The 22388-nt window shown below is 37.1% G+C and overlaps 1 protein-coding gene across 5 annotated transcripts in view; it reads left to right on the top strand.

Moving 5' to 3' along the window:
* The window catches only part of brca2 (BRCA2 DNA repair associated), a 71970-nt gene that overhangs the window by 19913 nt on the left and 29669 nt on the right, over window positions 1–22388 (top strand). For all 5 annotated transcript variants that reach the window (XM_052025496.1, XM_052025498.1, XM_052025495.1 and 2 more), the window contains exons 11-18: window positions 1205–6148; window positions 9454–9552; window positions 11854–11932; window positions 12175–12623; window positions 15539–15726; window positions 16705–16892; window positions 19290–19460; window positions 21859–22258. In XM_052025496.1, coding sequence (XP_051881456.1) covers window positions 1205–6148; window positions 9454–9552; window positions 11854–11932; window positions 12175–12623; window positions 15539–15726; window positions 16705–16892; window positions 19290–19460; window positions 21859–22258 — 6518 coding nt within the window. The remainder of the gene's footprint in view (window positions 1–1204; window positions 6149–9453; window positions 9553–11853; window positions 11933–12174; window positions 12624–15538; window positions 15727–16704; window positions 16893–19289; window positions 19461–21858; window positions 22259–22388) is intronic.

Genomic DNA, 22388 nt, shown 5'->3' with positions numbered 1-22388 from the left:
TGCTTGATCCAGGACCAACTGTTGTCATTGGGAATTGTAAAGCTTCAGATTAAAGTCAATTCATATTAACTTTTAAATGTCTCGCTTTATTTTATGTTTTTAATTTGTCTTTAAATAGCTTTTTAAGTATTGTTTATTTCAGTTCTAGTTATTTAAATGTCTTTGAATATCAAAAACATTTAAAACTATACTCACAGCCAGCAGAGCACAGAGGCAGGGTTTCCTTATAGAGCTGTTGGAGACGCCTGTCATCCAGATAGTTTTTGGAATATTTTTGTACAGCAAATTAGGTCCTCTACAGTAAGATTAGTTAAGTATATGTATGGAGAAACTGCTGGTGGTGATTCTAGGTGGGAACACCAAGTCTCCAGACCTATTCCAAAATAACTTCCCATATGCCAGTGGATCATTTGGAGGCTATGGAACCTGTAGCTAGTTTTTGACAGCAGATCTTCAGCTCTAAAGCAAGGTATAATTTGTTCTAGTAGCCTTTGCTAAGTCTTGTGTTCTCATGTCATGTGAAGTGAGTTAAATTGGCTGAAGTTCTGCTTCTGCAGTGATAGTGATATCAGGTCTAAATGGATATCTAATTTATCATTTATGGTTGAAGATGGGCTCCAGCATCTTTAAGATGGGATTGTTCCTGGAATAGCCTCTTCATATTACCATTTTAATTGCCCACCTCTATTCACAACCTGATTTGGCAGGATTGAAGAGCTGTGAAGTGGTCCTTTGCTTATGACCTTATTGCTATTGCCTGCTGTTTCCATTGTTTGGCATTTGTGATCACTTTATAGTTTCACCAAATGAGATGTTTTTAGCCACACAACATGGTGGACAGTTTCCACTGAATGAAAATCAGACTTGTTTCCTTATGGAGTACTTACTGATCATTTTTGTACAAGTACTTTTGTGGAGAAAAGCATCTGCATCATTGGTGAGGGTGTGGTCGGTAAGTTAATCCTTCCTGTTGGTTCTTTCACCACCTGTATCATTTTGGTCTCCGTAAGCTTGGTCAGAGATGCTACTGAAGCATTTGTAAGTGACAGTCATTGAAACCCTTGACTAGAGTGCACTCTATGCCCCTGTTACTGTCAGTATTTCCTTCACGTACAGGTTCATGTAGACACTGTTGGTTCATCTTATGTGAATTGGGTATGTTTAATATTCAATATGTTTTTCTGTTTGGGTTTCATTACTACAGCTCCTTATAGAAAAAATGAAGATGGTGCTACTCCTGAAAATATTCTGTGCATTGATCTCAATGTTGAAGCCAGTGGGAAGCATGGCATGGAAGCAAATGAAATTCTACAAGATAGACGTCAGCTTTTTGAGAAACCTGGCAAAATACAAGATGTAGCAACACATCAGCATCTTAAAGATGAAACTTTTGATAAGCTGTCACACGCTTTTAATAATGACAGCTGTTGGGATAATTTTGTGACCCCATTGAACAGAAGACATTCTCATAACAAGAAGGAGCGTAAAATCTTTGCCACAGCTTGTCGCACAGTGGCTAAAAGGTTAAACATGGAATCTAAAATAATGACTAATAGTTTTGATGTACAAGCTGAAGATGTAGAGACGATCTGTACACCTGCAGTTATTAATTGTGTTCAAGCAGAGAAAGCAAATGTATCTGAAAATACTGTTTCCCAGAATAATGGGAGATTCTGTGAGTTCAGGTTATCACCTTTAACTGATGCAAAACAAAGTTCTGTGCATCATGACGGCAGTGAAACTACATCTGAAGACAGCGTAAGTTCTCTCAATCATCACGATACTTGTATTGCACCATTTTCTGCCCAATTATCAACCAATGTAAAAGCCGGCACTTCAGTTATAATTCACACAATATCATCTCATTCTTCCTGCATCTGTAATGTTTTGCATAAAACAGAACAGCTTTGCCTTGATTCTGAAAAATGTAAGAAAACTTTGAAGAACAAATCTGATCTGTCTGAACTTCAAATAGAACCAAACATAGAGACAGTATCAATTTGTTTGAGCCAAGAGAAACATTTTGAGGGAAGTCTCATTATGGAAAAGGAATTGTTGAATACAAATGAAAGACCTGACTTGCATAATTCATTAGGAAGTGAAAAGAGAGAGTGTTCTGATAATACAAATCTTCATATTCATAATAGAAAAGTTGCATTGAAGGCTAGAAAATTGAAAACTGACATCAGTGATGCATTTTTGGTTTCTACAACTGTATTGCCTGAATGTGAAATAGAATGCAAGGAAAACCCTTCTACGGAAGCCAAGAAAGCACCATGTAACTTGGCAAGTTCTGCTCTCTCTGGTCTTGGAATGCATTGGAGCAAATCATCTGAATTAACAGGGAATTTACATAATGAAACAAGAGCAGCTTTTTCTGCATTTGTTACCAAAGCAGAATTGTATGAGCCAGCTGAAATAACCCAATTTTCACACAACATTGAACTATATAAAGGAGAGAACACTGATAAAACAGAATTGAAATCTGGGAATCCAGGAGCTGATTTAAATTCTGTAATAATAAAAGAAACTTGTACAGTTTTGGAAAATACCAAAAAAATGAGATCGGAAGATTGTGAAGCTTATAAATGTGGACCCTGCAATAGAGATCTTACAAGTAATGAACAGTGCACAGATTTGCTTACAGAAAACCCCTCACAAGGGAAATCATTAAAAAAATTTGAAAATGACAACTTAGAAGCAAATTCTGCACAAGCAGCCATCTATGAAGTTGTCACTTCAGAAAACATATTTGAGAATCAAAAAGGTAATTGTCCAATCTCCTCTATTAATCCAGAGACTAAATCCAAATCTCCTGAGCTCCAACTTACCATGGAAGTTGTTAAACAGTCATTGTTTCCTTTTACAAAAACATGCACTTTTAATTCCTCTGAAACTTTATCTCAGAAAAAGTTGCTTGGTGACTACAAATGTTTGACAGCTAGTCAAGCAGAAGATGTGAACAAACTGTTTACTATGTTAGAGGACACCAATAGCCAATTTGAATTTACACAGTTTGGAAAGGAGTCTGCAGTCAGTGATGTGAACAAGGGTACCAACCTGCTCATCAAGCAATTAGATTATACTCCACCTCCTGTTTTGGATAAGTGGCAGGATGTCAGTTTTCATGTTCAGTCTTCAATGATATTGAATAATAAGCCTTGCAACTCACAACAGCGAGCAGAGTTTTCAAAAATGGGGACTAGTTCTGAAATCTGTCAGCAGATCACAGAAGAAATGGACCAAACCGTACCAAGTAAACTTGTTACTTCCTTTGGCTTTATCAATAAAAATAAAGGAATTACAGCACTTCCAGTGCCAAAATTCTGCACAAATTCCTCGGACAGTGTTAATATGCATATGGAAACAATGCTCAATGATGTAATTTCACCTCTGAAAGACAAAGTGAATTTTAAAGGAGACCATGGGGGTTTTTGTACAGCAAGTGGGAGTGAAATAAAGCTCTCTGCTGAGAGTTTGAAAAAAGCAGAAAATGTTTTCAAAAATATTGGCAATGACCTTGATCAAACAAATGATCGTGTACTTGCAATTGATGCTTTAAGTTGCTTATTAAGCAATTCTATTAGTGGGTCTGAAAAGGTAACTGAAGTTAAATTAAGGGATACAGAGGTTGTAAGAAGCAGCGAGTCATACTTGCTGCATCCAGGTATCTCCAATTTAAACAGTAAAGATAGTCAGGATAACATTTTGCAAAATGAGAAAATTGTGAATAGTGATAGGAAAGATGATTTTCAGACAGATGGGAACAGGTCTGCCAACATATTAGAAGAAGCTACTCTACATAAAGCAATGTATTTATCCACTGAACAAGATGTCTTGGAAAGGTCTGATAGAGTAGATGAAGCGAAACTTGGTACAGTGAAAAATATGGCTTGGGAAAAGAATGTATGTCAATCTGATTGCAATGGCGCAAAAGACAATGAGAACATGGAATTTGGCAGTAAGATGGAACTATCAGATGACGACTTATTGTCTGGCCCTTTTGCAAGCCACATCAAATCTTCAGATGAAACTATAAATACAGAGGAAAGTAATGATATCACATGTTTCCAAACTGCACGTGGTAAGGGAGTCACAGTCTCCAAAACAGACTTGAATAAAGCAACAAATTTGCTTGAGGCCAAAGACTGCTGCAGTGAAAATTTTCAAAAGCCTAAGTTGCTTACAGGAATAGAAAAAAATGCATCTCAACAACTTGATAAGAGGATAAACACTTCTCAAATGAATTTGAAAAAAAATGATGTAGATATGCAATTATGTGATCAAAAACAGGCCACATCAGGTCATTCAGTTTCTGCTGCGTTTATAGTTCCAAATAGTGAAAACTCTGAAGCCTGTAATTCACTTCAAAATATAGAAGAAATAATTGTAACTAATGCACCTTCTACTACAATAGAGACTGGAATGAAAGGATTCCAAACCGCTAGTGGTAAGATGGTTAATGTCTGTAAAGCATCTCTCGATAAAGCCAAAGCTCTATTTGCTGAGAAGGATCTTTTGAATGAAACAAAATATACTAGGAAAAATAGTTCATTAGAATCCCTTCTACCAAATATTAGCACTCCATTAATTCAGAATGCTGTAAAAAGCGGAGGAGTGAAACAGCTGAAGGATAACCGCAGTCATGTGAATTCTAAAAGTCATAGCAGGTTGAATGACTTATCAGTTCAAAGTAAGCATATATTCGAGGATTTGGATCTGGATACTAATATAGAAATGAAAGGCTTCCAAATGGCAAGTGGTAAACAAGTCAGTGTGTCAAAGATAGCTTTAAATAAGGGAAGAGCTTTGTTTCTTGATGATCATAATAGATTTAGCATTCAACATAGTTTAATGTCACCTGAAACATTTAAAAATGCACCTTGTGAGGGCAGTGCTTTAAATGACAAAATTTTAGAGGCTAAGCTTCCATACAAGTTAGACATGATGAATGAAGTGAGTAGTCTTCCACCTAAACAATGTTTAGGCCACTGTGCTGCAGATGGTAGCAGTATATCTGTAGGTGAAGCAAACCTGAAATACACAGAAGAGAACATTTCAGAAAGTGAACCTGGAGAAAGCAAAGTTTCAGTTTCAAATACTACCTTTGATAATAACCAAGGTAATTTTACTGGTGATATTGTGTCTGAGCTTCCTCAGCTTTTTCAAAATACAGGACCAATTGCCTTCAGCACAGCAAGTGGGAAGCCTGTTCAAATTTCAGAAGAATCTGTAAAGAATTGCAAGCAGATCTTTGCTGAAATAATAGTCAGCGAGGAGGAATTTAAGGTGGTCAGTGGGAAAGATGTGAAGTCCAAGGGGAAAAGACATTCACAAGAAAAAGTGCATTCAGATACCTGCCATACAAAGGCATCTCTTGGTTTCAACACGGCAAGCGGGAAACCAGTTTTAGTTTCTGATGTTGCTCTTCAGAAAGTTAAATGTATGTTAAAAGAATCTGAAATGAATAATAGTTCTCCAAGTAGCCCAAAGTGTGCAAAAAATACACTTTTTGAAAAAGCTCAGCAATTACAATTATCACCCACTTCTTCACTGTTCTCTGATACCATGAGCAATGAACAACGAAATAAGAAAGATTCACAGTTAGCTCACGGAATATTGGATGACTGTACAGAGAGGACTTCAAACATACAAAATTCCATCCAAGTAGAATTAAGCAAAAAGAAAATTAATGATCTTGAGGTTAATAGACCTACAAGAAATTTGTCTGCATCTTGTTCAAGTACTTGTATGCTCATGTCAGGATTTCAAACGGGTAAGGAAGTAATGGTCGAAGAAAGCAGTTTAACTATGGCAAGAATACAGTTGGCTTCAAATAAAAATGATAAACTGAGCCATGCTGCTGAGAAATCTAATATTCTTGCTGAAGGAAGAATTAAATCAATTTGCAGTGCAAGTTGTGCCTCTACACCTATTGTGCATGAATTAAAAACAAATCCCAAAATACTAGAAGAAAATGTGGAAAAATGGACTACGGATGATTCAAAGGCAGCAATGGACCATGATGAACATTTGGATTTTATGTTGGGCAAGGCATTCAGATACACCCATGCTTTCACAGATCAAACTATTGGACCAGATTTAAGAACAGGGAAGAGGCTGAGATCAGAGGGAAAATTTACATCAGGTAAATTTTACTGAACTTTGGTTAAACTATGTGGGATAATATGTTTGATTTCCATAAAGATGCAAAAGTGCATCAATTGAGTGCCATGTTCTTCAGTGTAAACCATGTACATATAGCCAGAGGAAGCTTCTGATTGTGCTAAAAATTAAGCATTAGCATTAAATATTGTAGGCCAGCAGTATTTAAATATTTCAGAGGATACTGTGTTGCTGTTGGATACTGAAGATCAGATAGCTAATGATCTCTGCTAATTTTTGACTATTCACTCAACTCTCCAAATTCAAAAATCAATTTCTTTAGTCTTGTTTCTAGTTCTTTTTTTTTATTTAATTCCTGCCTTCCTAATTTTCTGCTTCATTTACCTCTTTTTGTGAAGTTTCATTGAACGTCTTTGACATACAGAATATGAATTTGAGTGGGTTATTTTCAGTGATCTATAAATTTCACATGAACTCAACACAAAACACTTGTGTAATATAAGGCAGTGTTTCTATTTACCCCATGATTATTTTTGTCCAAGGGCTGGGCATAATTTCTTTTTCCACTCCATTTCTGTTTGTCATCCCTGGCTTACTTTGTTCTGTGTTTTTTCTCTGCTGGTTTATTTTTTTTATCCCACCATCCTAAAATAATTTGCTTGAAACAGTCATGGAAGGTCCTTAGTATTTTGCAATAGCCCATTACACCTTCAATTGGCCAGTAATATTGCTGTTGCCAATCCTTGGAGGTTAACCTCTTTGTTATCCATTCTGTTTCCTGTCCCTGCTAGTGCATTATTGAACTCTGTTGTTCCCAGAGGTTCGCAAATTTGCTTTCCACAAACTTAGTTAAATGTATTGACATAATAGTTATAAAGGAAAAGTTGATTGACTTCTTTCCCCTCTCAAGGAGAAAAGGTCAGGGAATTGAGGGCTCTATGGAACTGGCACAGAAGGGGAGTTGAGGTCTCGGGCAGATCAGCCATGATAGTATTAATTAGTGACCTACTTCTATTTTTCCTATCACACCTTTCCCACAGCCTCAGAATAAAAAGATGTCCTTTTAGGAAAGAAATGAGGAGGAATTTGCTTAGCTAGAGGGTGGTGAATCTGGAATTCATTGCCACAGACAACTGTGGAGGCCAAGTCATTGGGTATATTTAAAGCGGAGGATGATAAGTTTTTGATTAGTAAGGGTGTCAAAGATTACAGAGAGAAGGCAGGAGATTGGGGTTGAGAGGGAAAAATCAGACCACTCGATGGGCTGAATGGTCTAATTCTTGTGGTCTATTTTCTTGTGATTTTTGTGAGATGGATTCCATTATTTTCCCTACTGAAATGCTGTATCTCATGAGATGAAGTTGCATTTCTGAAGTAGATCGTTCTAGCCAAATTACTTTCAACCAGCTTTTCAAGTAATTAAATGAAAATCAAAAAAAAACTTCAGATGCTAGAAATCTAAAATAAAAATAGAAAATGCTGGAAATAGCAGGTCAGGCCACAGCTATTGGAAGGGAAACAGTTAACACAACAGGCTGAAGACCCTTTGTGAGAACTCATTCTTCAATCTGTTTTTATTTAACCTTGTTTGTTTCTCTTGTTCAAAATCTCTTCCATACTGAAAGCTGTCCATTTGTTTTTCATTTGCACTATCCCATCCAATTACATTTTTAAGGACTTCCACCAAATTACTCCCAGATCTCTTCCAACTAAAATAGCTCCTTTCTCCATATTTTTCTTCGTACCAGACTGCATCCAGGTGAATAGATTCTACATTATTTGTACTCCTTTGGTTTCCTTTCAAAAATGTGGAAGCAAAAACTGCAAACGTCATTCCAAACTTCATTCTCTGCCACTTTTCCCAGATCCTGACAATTTCCCATCCTTCAAATGCCTCAATTTATTTATTGTCTTTGTTTATTCTTTATGGTAAACTGCAGTTATAACAATAATACTACCTTTCTCATTGACATCTCTTTTTTAATGTTTGTTTACCTTTCACACAGACTCTCTAGCCCTTACTTCTGGCCATTCCCTTGATCTTGCATTTTGTTACATCTTGCAATCTGCACTTTATGATTAAGATCACCTCACTGTTTTCTTCAAGTCCACTGCTGTTAACCTGTATTTCTGCGTAAAGAGATTCTTTATCCAGCTCCCTCAGAAATAATAAATATCCAGCTCGTTCTCCTCTAACCCACTACTTCACACACAGTTGACTTCCTCCTTACTCGTGCTTGTAGCATCTTTGTGCCAATTAACGTGCAATTTAATTTTACTCTCTACTCTTTCCCCAGTTGTCCTACTTCCTCTTTTGCCATATTTGTCGAATCACATTAAGTTGTATCATATCCTTCCCCTGGAAAGTCACTCTCTTATTACTTACAGGATTAAGCTTTAGGACAACCGTCAATCCGTGGGTCCTTCAAAAGAACCCAGTTTCTCAAATAGCTTTGCCCTTCTCATGCACCTCTACATGTCCTCAAGTATCAAATTCAAAAGCTCAAGGGTATCAAACCTTGAATGACACCAAGGCAGCTTACTTGTATCTTCTCAACATAGGCTATCTTTACCTGTACTTTATTCCTACCACCAAAGATAACATTAACACATTTCTTTCCCTTGCTAGCCTCCTTGTCAGTTTCCTCCATTCCTCTTGATTTAAAATCATTCAAGACCGTCCTGCTCTTGCCCATTGGCGCCACTTTCACTGTTAAGTCAAAAAGCAAAGAAGAAACTGCATATACTGGAAATCTAAAATAAAATGACATACCGAGGTCAGGCAGCATCTGTGAAAAGAGAGCTTTTGGTTCAGGTCTACTGAAAATTCAGCAACCTGAAATTTTAACTCCATTTCTTTTTCATTATTTCCAGTATATTTTTTTATTGCATTAATTTTGCATTGGTCTTCGGTCACCTATACACCAAATGTATAATTTCTCATGTTCTTCCTCAAACTGTTCAACAGCCTAATCCATTGCATACTTTGGTTTTCAGTGGTCACCTCTGCATCTTTCCTGCTCTTTACCAAAAAATTGCATCCTTGACCTTCAGATGACAGTGTTACATTGGAATTCTCTTTGCTCTGCTTTGCTTCTCCCTTTCTTCAACTTTAAAAGTTTTTTTTTAAATTTATATTTTAGACCAATTTTTCACTATTGCCTGTCTATTTTTTGCAAAATTCAGTGGGGCATTTCTTTGCTGTCAAAAGGCTTGGCAGAATAAAGATGGTAACTACTTTGCATTTTATAATACTTGGATCAGAAGGACTTGATATTCACTTTTATATGGTTATCTTTAATAAAACTGCATTAATTTTTATTTCAGAGGAGCCTCTGCCAAAAAGACAGTTGTTATCTGAATTTGACAACACTTTACAGAATGATCACGCGTCTACTCTCAAACCCTTAAAGTGTAACCCTGAAGGTAGGCTCCCAGTTTTGCATAATTAGATTTTAAAGGGGCATACTTTGTTATTACTACCATTATAGAAGTTTTCGTGCATTTTTTTTTAATTTTCTTAGAAAAAGTTGTATAAAATAAAGGCTTATAGAGCTTGGGGTATTAAATTACTATTGGTAAACAACAGGTTTCTGAGCAGAAGTGAGATGTAGGAATAACTACAGGTCCAGGTTGTCAGGGTGTTCTTAGTGTGGTGCTGTAAGGATCAGTAATGGGATATTATTCCCATTTCTCTAATGATTGCTTTGATGAAAAGACAGTGAAACATATCCATATTTGCTGATAAAGAAACGTTAGTGAAGAGCAAGCAGTAAGTCTGCAAAAAGGCTAAAAAATGCAAGTGGGGTGGAAGGTGACCAATTGGTTCTAATCGGTTAAAAACTGGAAAAACTCCTAGACGGTCCAAGCTTGATTTGGCTTACTGCTACTACTGACCCTTCTGACTTTGGTGCTGGATAGTTAGATGTTTTTCCAATTAATACTCCAAAACATTTTGAACACACATTTTATAGATGTTGCACAGTAGTATAAAAAATTTTCTAGTGAACCCAGTGAGTTTCAAGGGAGTGTGGGAAATAGGGCTCCAGTATGTTAAAGGGTGAGATCGTATGCTCAATGCTTATTTACTCAACTACTAGTTGTAAATGAAAAGTGCAATTATCCATATGTGAATTCGCAATCACCTACACGTTGGATAATACTGACCTAAAGACAACTGAGGTGTGATATCAAGAAAAGAATAATTCAAACATAATAGACAGTCTTATAAAATGCTTTATGCATTACAGGTCTAATTAATCCTATTTTATTATCCTGCAGTTCCTTTGCTATGTGATAGTAAAGGTTTTGGGAAGGAAAATGCATCTATTGTTATCTTGTCATTACTAGCTTGAATTCCACTGGGACTAAAACAATATGTTACCTTTGCCAGTGAGAAGATTAGGGATGTGATTGAATGGATCTGGATTTATTTGAAAGTCCAGGAGAGAGCAGGAAAAACTTGCTGCAGGGGATTGGAAGAGAGCTGTTTGCTTTGTGTTGTGCATTGTTCATGATTGAGAGGATCTATTGTCTTATAAATTTCTCTTAAAATATTCCATTTACTGAAGTACAGATGTTTTCCTTGTTGTGACATAAAATATTTAATGCAACTAATGGCTCTTTAAAGAGAAATTAAATCACATTTTAATTGCTGTCAAATAGCCATAAACAATAGTTGCTTCAGTTATGTTTAAATGTTTGTTTTTTCCTAAATTTTCCACAATATGGGTGCACCAAGACTGTTATAAATTCTGTTTTTTGGTAAATTTTACTGTGCACATCCTATTTATTTGGATCATGTCAAGCCTCTGGTAAATATGGATTGTTTCCCAAATCTTAAGAGCTGCCATGAAGGCAGATATCACTGGTGGCACTCAACAGTATTTTCATTGCACCACCACAGCTTAGGCTGTCTGAGGAAAAGTATTCTGAGATCAAAACCTCAAACCCAGCACAAAGCTCACAGCCAACTGAGCAGCAGTGATCCTTGCCTTCTCATGCACTTCTGAGACAGAGACTACAGCAGGAACTCAAAGCACTGGAGAATCACCATTAAACCTGCTCCTGTAAAATCTTCCCTCCATTGATAGGAAAACTGAACCAAAGTCAGTGACTGCACAGAGGCCAACTCCCCTCAGTACTAAGGCCCTAATTGTATTCAGTCAGCTCCAGTGAGAAAGCCACATTGTTTGCATTGTTGACACCAGACTCCCAAAACAGAACTCTATCATGGCAAGAGATTAACAGGTGGGCAGGGAAATTGATTCAAGGATATCTATGTGATATCTATGTAATATCTCTACCAATCCATAAGAATTCAGGGCTTATAACTGCTCAAAAAGTGTGCCAGATGACTTTCTGAACCATGTCTCTTGTTGAGGGTATACAGAAGTGAAATATAAATAACAGAAGGAGTGTACCACCTCTCAAAATGTCCACCCACCTACCCTGTCAAGCTCCCACTGCCCCACCTGTGGCAGAGTCTGCAGATACCACCACAGAACCATGATAGTGTAATGAAAGCAAGTCATCCTCAATTCTGAGGGAATGCTGAAGAAGAGGAGAATTTGGCAGTGAAATTTTGAAAGCCTGAAGAAAGCAGATTTTTTCCAGTTGGGTAGAAAGTTGATTTAAATGTGTTCAAATTAATCAGTGATTTCAATGACCCAAAAGATCTAATTTTAACAATTGGAAAATAGAAAATGAAAGTGTTGTTTCTTTCAGGAGCACTTCATGATCGAAGGAAATTCATGTACAATGTCCCACTTAAGCCTGTTATTTGTTCTCCATCAAAAGTCAAAAGGTAATTTCAGCAGCATAGTTTGGAAATGAAATTCAACTGCTAATCTTTAAAAATAAGTAGAATATTGATTTGTAACTTAATCTTTCCAGTTTGAGTCTTGAATAGTTCATTGTTATTTCATTTTTTTTAAAATAAATTTTTAAAAGAACATATAACTTAGCAGAAGCAACATTCTGTTTGGAAGAAAATCTTATAATTGCACCATTTGTAACTTAAATGCCTATATATTTTTACTTTGACAGTCTTTCAAACAATAGCCATCAGCAAATGATTTCTCCTAATGTTGCGATCCCTATCCATGAAGATTCAGTTCGGCAAGATCTACATCTTTATCGTGACATTAAGTTGTCGAAAGGTCAAGCTGCAGTGTTCAAACCTCCATTCCACAGTCACTCTGGTGGTCATAGGCAGTTAAATAAAAGCAGACGGACTACATCAAAGACAGAGAAAACCTTCCTCCCACCGTTTAAAACCCTTCCAAGTTGTAATCAAATGGAAAAGCAAGGAAATACGGAGGCTGTATTTTCTCCAATGCAAAATGAAAGTGAATCTAATGCAAAGGTCAGCAACTGCAGTGGGCTTTTGCAAGATGGTGGTCCATTAAACGATGATCTAATTTTAGCTAGATATCATGAAGACAAACTCCAATCGATAACTGGTACTTCAGAAGAACTTAAAGCTAGCAATAAAGGTATTACTATTGTTCCCATAACTGTTATATTTCCTCTTGTATTCTACTTTATATGTAATATTATTCTTGCCACTTGATTTAATTACATTGAGAAACTGGTGAATGGTCATGATCCATAGAACAGGCTTTATGAAGGAACAAAGTAAATTAGATGTATTTCTTGGACATTAGCAACTTGATTTTAAATCTTGAAGATCATAGGAAAAGGAAAACTAATAGTTTTCTAGTTCTGAGGTCCAGGTTTGAAAAGTAACTGATATATGTGTGGTATAAATCTTGATTTCACCACAATTTGAATTAAAGAGGATTTGTATTTAAGATGGCCACTTTTTTAAAAATTCTGCATATTTTAATTTAAGCATTAGTGAATTATTATCAATAAACACAAACAATCATAAGCAATAATTAATGTCAGAGGTTTTGTCAGTGTTTTCATCAAGATAGTTTGCTGATAGATTTCAAGGACACAGACCGATCAGGAATAACTTTCTAAAATGTTAATATTCTTAGTATAATATACATGAGAATAATTACACTATAATGCCAGGTTCTTCTAAATTTTTGATCATTCTTGCACTTTATTAACTAAACCAAAAGAAAACTGATTTTTGCCACTCTTAATCAATAAAATGGTAGATGGACTTTTACTACTATTTGTAGAAAATAATTCCCTGGCTAATATTGCTGTAGTGATGACGTGACCCCTGCAATTTTCAAGAACTGGAAGTTTTCCTGTATAATCATAAAATCATAGAACAGTACAGCACAATACAGGCCCTTCAGCCCACAATGTTGTGCCAACCCATAAACCTCGCCTAAGACTATCCAACCTCTACCTCCCCCATATCCCTCTATTTTAAATTCCTCCATATGCTTAGCTGGCAATCTCTTGAATTTGACCAATGTACCTGCATCCACCACCACCTCAGGCAGCACATTCCATGCCCCAACCACTCTCTGGGTAAAAAACCTTCCTCTGATATCTCCCTTGAACTTCCCACCCATTACTTTAAAGCCATGCCTTCTTGTATTGAGCATTGGCGCCCTGGGAAAGAGGCGCTGGCTGTCCACTCTATCTATTCCTCTTAATATTTTGTACACCTCTATCATGCTCGTCCTCGTCCTCCTCCTTCCCCCCTCCCCACTATAATGAGGCGACCGGAACTGGACACAGTACTCCCAAGTGTGGTCTAACCAGAGTTTTGTAGAGCTGCATCATTACCTCGTGGCTCCTAAGCTTAATCCCACGATTTATGAAAGCTAACAGTCCATAAGCTTTCTTAACTACCCTATCCATCTGTGAGGCAACTTTCAGGAATCTGTGGATATGAACCCCCAGATCCCTCTGCTCCACACTGCCCAGAATCCTGCCATTAACTTTGTACTCTGCCTTGGAGTTTGTCCTTCCAAAGTGTACCACTGTTCTGGTGGTTAGAAACGTGAGAAATAGGTTTATACTGTATAACCTCCCTAGATACATGCCCATCTAACCTAGAACTCTGTTTCAATGTCTAATTACATTTTTATCTCTGCCATACTTACAAAACTGCTCTGTTTCAAGTTACCTGTAAGATATTGTATGATTATGATTTCCCCTAGTCCTTCTCCAGCTATTCCACTTTGCAAAACACACCGTTCAGTCCTCAAAGGAGTTTCTCGCTCTATAGTTGTTGCCTGAGTATTTCCAGCATTTTCTGTCTTTATTTTAGACTTTCAGCATCTGTAGCTTTTTTTCGCATTTCAATTACTTGTGCTTTCTTTTCTCTAGTCAGTATTAGCTTTAACTGGGGAACAAGACTAAGATTACTTATGTTGTGTTTTTCTTTTGCATAGTTATAAGTCGAAGCCTAATGCAATCACATTGGGACTTAGACAGTAATAAAGCTGTTTTTACTCATTAAAAATCCAGATTTTTGAAACCTTCTCTCTTAAAATGAATTGGTTGAAGGAAAAAATACTAAATTGATTTTAAACTTGAGTTTTATCATGGGCAAGGCCAGTGCTTTAAAGCAATTAATAGGGAAAAGAAGGAAGTAATGAAGATGGCCCATGTAGACTTAATATTTTTGTACTTTTAAAGAATTTGGAAAGTTCTTCATTGTATAAGATATAATAATGTTAATGTTTAGAATCATGAAAACCCGTTAAAGTGGAAATGCCCTGGTCTTGGCAGCACTTATATGATAAATAATGCTGCATTGACAAAGGTGACATGACAATGATCTCCCTAAAGAACGGAAGAATATAAGTACACATTAAATAGGAGTAGGATATCTCTCCCATCAAGGCTGCTCTCCCATTCAATATCATGGCTGATCTTGTACTTCAGCATCAATTTCCTGCCCTCTCCTCATGTAAGATAAGATTTCTTTATTAGTCACATGTACATCGAAACACAGTGAAATACATCATTTTGCATAGTGTTCTGGGGGCAGCCCGCAAGTGTCGCTGCACTTCTGGCGCCAACATAGCGTGCCCACAACTTCCTAGCCTGTACGTCTTTGGAATGTGGGAGGAAACTGGGGCACCCAGAGGAAACCCACGCAGACACAGGGAGAACGTACAAACTCCTTACAGACAGTGGCTGGATTTGAACTCGGGTCGCTGGCACTGTAAAGCATTACGCTAACCGCTACACTACCGTGCCGTGTCAATGAGTCTGCTAATGTCCAGATGTCTATCAATAGTAGTTTTGAATGTGATTGATGTCTTCACAGCCCTCTGGGGTTGAGAATTCCAAAAATTCATCATCCTCTAAGTGAAATAGCCATTTCAAAAAAGCCTTTATTTCGACTCTAAATAGTCTACCCCTTATTTTGGATTGCGACCCCTAGTTTGACACTCCTCAGTCAAAGGACACATCCTTCCTGTATCTACCCAGCAGAGCTATCTGATTTTGAGGCATTTGTTTATAGAATCTTCAAGGATGGTTCAAAATTGGCATTATGCGAGGAATCTACAGGAAATGCGATTAATGAAGAAAAAAAGGGAAACTATTCGTCCACTACCAGGGAGCTTATGCAGGTCTAAAACTTGCAGTTCAAAACTCTCTCTGCATACAGCTGTTGAAGGAAAAGCTCCAACTCATTTTACAGAAGAAAAGGTACAGGCTGCATTGTATTTATTTAATTTGTTTTTAATTTAAATTCAATTGCAAATATCTATGTAACAGGCAATTCACAGAAAGCTCCTGAACACCAAATTAAATTTTTCTGCTTATGATATTAAAGAATGTTAGCACTTTGTAACACCACATGTTTATTTAAGCATGTCTGTGGTAGTATTACTGCCTAGCTTATCAACACTTTGGATCTGAATAATTTAGCTCTGTGCTACCTTTTATGGTTAAATGCTCCAAATCATTGTTGCTTCAAATATGATTCTGTATCCATGTCATTGCAGTAAAACTCTGATAATCTGCTGTTCGACTATTCAGAAATCCCAATGGTTCAGCATCTGGCTTACTGTGTGCTGATTACTATGTCCTTTGGACACATCGGGCCCCAATTCCTTTGCTCCCTCTGGAGTTGCAGAGTTCACTGGAAAATTTTATTTTTCTACTCTACAGCATACAGAATAAAGTGAATTAGAAGTGCATTGGGATACTACTAGGAATAACATCCAATAGTTCAGAAAATTTGCTTGACTGGAACCATTGAAGTCCCGAGCATGCTGGATTAATAAAATTTTATTGTAATTTATGTAAGAGTAGGGTTTCTGATCACTGATTCCTTTTTTTTTAAAAAATAAATTAATTGGTTAACTTTTTCGAGTCTGTTGCAAGACCACTCTGAACTGACAAAAATATGGGGCTCAATCATCCTAAACTTTGCCCACTGCCTGGAATCGCTGTCCTTTGTATTGCCTGTCTAACCTAACCTTTTCTGAGCACAAATTGCTAGATGAGCTGACTCACCACATCTGACAGGTAATGGGCACACCCAAATAGGCACCAAGTTCTGCATAGGCATCTGGCATTGTATCATGAGGTCCTACCCCAAGACATGCAGTTAAGGGCTTTTGTACTCCTTTTAAATTTTTATTCAATGTTTTATAATTTTAAAATATTTCATTCTCCCAGTTGTATAGTTACGGAGTCAACAGAAGTACTCTCTGTGTACGAGCAGAAAATGCAGAATCATTCCAGATCAACAGTCGAGAATTTTTCTCCGAGGAGCTATTGAATGCTAGCAATGGCCTGCAGCTTGCAGATGGTGGTTGTCTTATTCCAGATGACAATGGGATGGCAGGAAAATCTGAATTTTACAGGTTAGAACATAGATCTTTTTTTACCCATTTATTTCTGTACTAAAGATTTAAAATTTATTTTGTATGCATCATGATCATGCTATAACATATATTCACCTGTAGGGTTACTAACTGTGCATATTTGCACTCTGTCCAATGTTCTGTGGGAAGCTATCAAAACTAAAGTTAACAAAATTAGGAAAATCTGATGGAAAGTCAATTTGTGTTGTCCTAAGAATATATTACCAAGATAGTGAAGTAATTTTCTTGTCCTTTTTTCACCTTTAGGAGTGGGGTGAGAAAGGGAAAAGGACAAAAATACATTTGGCTTTTGTTGCAGAAAACATTGGAACTGACTTGATGAGAACAGCTAAGAGATCCAAGATCAAAGTGTTGTTGGAATGGAAACTATGTTGTAGGCATCTGAATGCCAAGGTCCACTGTAAAACCATGTGGAAGAGTCTCTCTGCTATGTTTTACAGGAAAATCAATGCAAGGTTCCTCAATCACCTCCTCCCAGTGGATTAAGATATACTCCCTGAGCTGTAGTAGATTAAATTCATCAACTCTAAGAAAAATGCATGTGGCAATATCAACTACTAATCATGGTCTTTTCTGACCTCAGAAGTTTTTGATTCTGTAAATGGAGGGACTGTGAAGAATCCTTCCAAAATTTGGCTGCATTCAGAAATTTGTCTTCATTTTAAATCAACCGCATGATGACATACATCTTGCAATTCTATGCAAAAAGTCAAACAGGGCAGTCTGGGGTGAAGGAAGGCTGTGTCTTTACTTCACTGCTCAATTTTCCTTGCTGTAGTAATGTTGAAGATGAGGTACAATATTGCACCAGGGCTGAATGAGACTTCAACTTTTGCCTACACTTCAGAACCAAGACCATTCCAATATCAGTCATTGAGCCTGAGCAATCACATCAGAACCTACTGGGGGAGGGAGGGAGAAGATATTCATCCTTAATTCTGAGGGATTGCCTCAGAAAAGATGCATGGAAAATAGTACTGTTGGAATGGTGTCATGTGTATCCTTCTCTATCTGATTTACTTCCTTTGACATAGTGATTCCTGTTTTTACTTTTTCTTCCCTCATGCGCAGGCATTTTGTTAAATTCTGTCGCATGTGCACATACTGACGTTGTCGATCCACCTAAATCTTTTGTCATAGCAGTTCACTTTTTGCACTATAGAATAGTTACTTCCATTTTTATACAATAAAAATATTTCAATTATTAATTCACTTTTTTGTTTCTCAATTACTGATGGAATACAGCTTAGTTTACATGCTTTGTTTTACATAAAGTGTATTTGGTCCAATGGATCTTTGGATTTAAATACATGCCACACTGTATGCCTTTCTTTCTCTTTATTGCGTTGCAGCTAATCAAAGTTGTCTTTGGCTAGTGGTTCCACAGAGAATCACTGACAAGATCCTCCTCATGGGTCAGCATGTTCCTGACTTTTCCACATTTAAAATATGCTTTGCACTTGGCCCCTGAGCTGTATACCATCCAAAGCTGGCTTGTGTAGTGCAACCCATTCATTTCATTAAGATTGCTGACCTTGATTTAAAATGGTCAGTACAGTTAGCCAGGGAGTTTATTTTTCTTAAGTTAAAACATAAATATCAGTAAATAAATTAATGGTAGCTTGAGGATTTTTTAGTAAACATTATTTTTGAATATTTTAATGTATTTGGATTTTTTTTTAAATGTTTTGGATTATCAGATTCATTTAAATAGTTTCAGTGGATCTTTGACAATGGGAAGCTGTCAAAAACCCATCGGGTCTTCTGGGGCTGGATCTTGGGATCCATTGCCTCAAGCCTAGTTCCCACTCACAGTTCATCTGTTTTGTGGGCATGAGTGCTATCCAGACCTTTTGATTAACTCCAAAGAGCTACAAAAGGTAAGTGTGGCCAAGGAAATAACACAACAGTGTTGTTGTTAGGGTAGGATATGATTGTGGATTTGGCATGATCCATTGAGTCTCCATTTTGAATGCCTCAGTTTTATTTCTTATCCGTTCTTCAGTAAGATCATGGCTGTCCTGCGTCCTATTTTCCTCACCAATTCTATTCCTCTGATCCAATTGGTGTCCAAAAAATGTATCAATCTGTCTTGAATGTATTCAAAAACTGAGCACCCATAACCTTCAGACATGGTGAAGTTTAAAGGTTTACCACACTCCCCATAAAGAGATTTCTCCTCATTTCATTCCTAAATGGCTGACGTCTTTCCTGAGAATATGCCCTATACTTCCAGACTCACCACTAAGACGAAACGGCCTCTTGGTGTCCGTTTTCAGATTCTTGGATGAGATCAGCCATGTATACATATTCTTGTATGGGAAAACTCTCATTTGATGTGCTGAATTTTATCAGTAATATTGCGTATTTTTCCAGAGCTCTTTTAGATACTCCTGGTGTAGATTCCAACCTAATCAGTGAAGTTTGGGCCTATAACCATTATAGGTGGTTAGTATGGAAGCTTGCTGCTATGGAGATCGCTTTCCCCAAACAGTTTGGTGGCAGGTGCCTGACACCAGAAAGAATACTTCTGCAACTTAAATACAGGTGATCTATTTCAATGAATTAGATATCTTGGGACTAAAGATGTAGACTTGATTTATAATTCATTGAATTTTTTTTTTCTAAGCTGAACATTTGAAACGCTTTTGCCTGTATACCAGCTCATGCCATGTCCTGTTTATCCTGGCCCACAGTGTCTGTTTTATAATTTTCATGTTTATCTTCAAATCTCTCCATAGTCTGTCTCCTGTCAACTTCTGTAATCTCCTGCAACCATAGATTCATACAGCATAGAGACAGACTCCTTGACCCACCACATCTGCACCAACCAAGCACCCATCAAGCCTTAAAGTATCTTTTCTCTCTGATTCTGGCTTTTGTTACAGGCCTTGTTTAAATCTCTCCACAAGTCCACCAATACATTCAGCTGCTGTGATGCACAGCTATGAAATTTCCTTCCCCTCAGCCCTTCTACCCCTTTCTATATCCCTTTTTAAGATTATCCTTATAACCTACCCACTTGACTAAGCGTATTGTTATTTGCCCGAGTATCTTTTTGCTTCTAAGTCAAATTTTATCAGATTCAGATTTGTTATCACTGACTTATATGATGTGAAGTATGTTCTTTTGCGGCAGCAGTACAATGTAAAGACAGAAAATTGCTATGAATTACAAAAATAACTAAGTCCAAAAAAAAAATGAGGTAATGTTCATGGACCGTTCGGTAAGCTGATGGCAGAGGGGGAGAAAGCTATTTCTGAATCGTTGAGTGGGGGTCTTCAGGCTCCTGTACCATCTCCCTGATGGTAGTAACGAGAAGAGAGCATGTCCCAGATGGTGAGGGTCCTTGGTGATGGATGCTGCCATCTGAGGCGCTGCTGTCTGAGGTACTGCCTGTTGAAGATGCCCTCGATGGTGGGGAGGGTTGTGCCTGTAATGGAGTTGGCTGAATCTATAACCCTCTGCAGCCTCTTGTGATCCTGTGCATTAGAGCTTCCAAACCAGGCTGTGATGCAACTAGTCAGAATGCTCTTCACCATACATCTATAGAAATTTGCAAGAGTCTTTGACATGCTGAATCTTTTCAAACTCCTAACAAAGTAGAGCTGCTGGCATGCCTTCTTTGTGATTGCATCAGTGTTTTGGGCCCAGGATAGATCCTTCAAGATGTTGATACCCAGGAACTTGAAGCTGCTCACCCTATCCACCACTGACCTGTCAATGAGGACTGGTGTGTGTTCTCCTGACTTCTTCCTGAAGCCCACAATCAATTCCTCTGTCTTGCTGATGTTGTTGCAACACTACTTATCCAGCCGATCCATCTTACTTTTATTTGGGAATGTTCCTGTGATGCCGTGGGGCATTTTACAATATTACAGATGCTATATAAATGCCAGTTCTTGTTGGAAGCTGAATTTTGTCATTTCCTCCATACTTTACCAGATTACTTCTGGAACTAATTTATTTTTCTCGTAATTCTCTGTCTAAAAAGTAGAAGAATCACTAAAGGAGAAATAACTTGTACCTACAGTATGCAATTCATTGCCTCCTAAGATATTCCAAAGCATTTCACAACCAATGAAATCCTTATGTTGACTTAAGAGTTCATTGTAGTTTAAAAAGTATGCAGTTTAAAAGCAGTTTAATCACCAAGTCTAAGCAATCTGAAATAGTTCCTAATCCATCTCTGAAATAAATACCATCTACATATATAGTTAGTTAATTGACAGCATTCCATTGGGGTTTATTGTTTTTGTGATCTATTGTCCTTTAGTCAAGTCTTTTTAGTGTGGTGTTAGACTTTATTCGATGATACCCTTAGAATCCCTGATGAAAAATTATCTTAAATGCCCATTCTAATTAACCTCCAATATTAAATCGGATTGGGAATTACAGGAGTATTGCATAGTTTCTACAAACAGAATTCTAACTGAAGTTATGGACAATGCCTGCTGTTATGATGCTTTATCACTGTTCCTTGTTCACAATCTCTCCAAAACGCCCTTGCCCATTTTCTTTTATATTATTCAGCTCTTATACAATTCCACTTTTTCCAGTCTGTATGCAGCTAAATGTTTCCAACTTGTTTCCATCCACATTTCTGCAGAAGTAAAATAGGTGAGAAATTTCTCATACAATTTTACTTTAGTAGCACTTATGGTCATGCATTCTATATTCTAGTAATTTTTTTCTTTAAATGCTTTTTGCTTTTTCATTATGTGCAGAGATGGCTTGGGTGCAAATTTCTTCTTTTAGACTAAGTTTCACTTTTGTTTATTTTTCCTTTAAGATAATATTCTTGAAGGTTGGTGTGCTTGAGTTTTAATTTGAAAGGAAGAATTTTGAATATGTATTTGTTTTAAAGGATATATTTTGAGTAAATGTAAGTAGAAAATCTGAAAATTATGCAGATGTTCTAATTAAAACAAATTTGGCATTGTAGATATGATGTGGAGATTGATCAAAGTCGGCGATCTGCCTTAAAAAAAGTCATGGAGCGGGATGACGTAGCAGCAAAAACGCTAGTGCTTTGCATTTCTAAAATAGTATCATTGGGTTCAAGATCATCCCAAAATAACCAAAATCCTGATGATGCAGTTAAAGATTCTAAAACTCTTATTGAAAAAAGTGCCATTGAAACAAAAAAGGATATGTCATTTGGAGTTATTGAAGTCACTGATGGATGGTATGGAATTAAGGCCCTTCTGGATTCTCCACTCACCAATTTGTTACGAAAAAGAAGACTTGTCATTGGTCAAAAGATTATCGTGCATGGAGCAGAATTAATAGGATCACAGGAACCTTGCTCACCCCTAGAGGCTCCAGAATCACTCATGATAAAGGTAAGTATAAACAGTTGCACATTTTTACCATAATTAAAGATTTTAAATATTGTTCTGCTTTCTGATATTTTTATCAATAGCTTTTGTTTCTGAGGAGGATAGCAAGTTTGCTCTCTTCTCCTGTTTTATT

This window comes from Pristis pectinata, chromosome 11, assembly GCF_009764475.1.
Source record: "Pristis pectinata isolate sPriPec2 chromosome 11, sPriPec2.1.pri, whole genome shotgun sequence".
NCBI lineage: Eukaryota > Metazoa > Chordata > Chondrichthyes > Rhinopristiformes > Pristidae > Pristis > Pristis pectinata.
The sequence above is the reverse complement of the archived record's forward strand: the minus strand, read 5'-3'. Positions and strand labels throughout refer to the sequence as shown.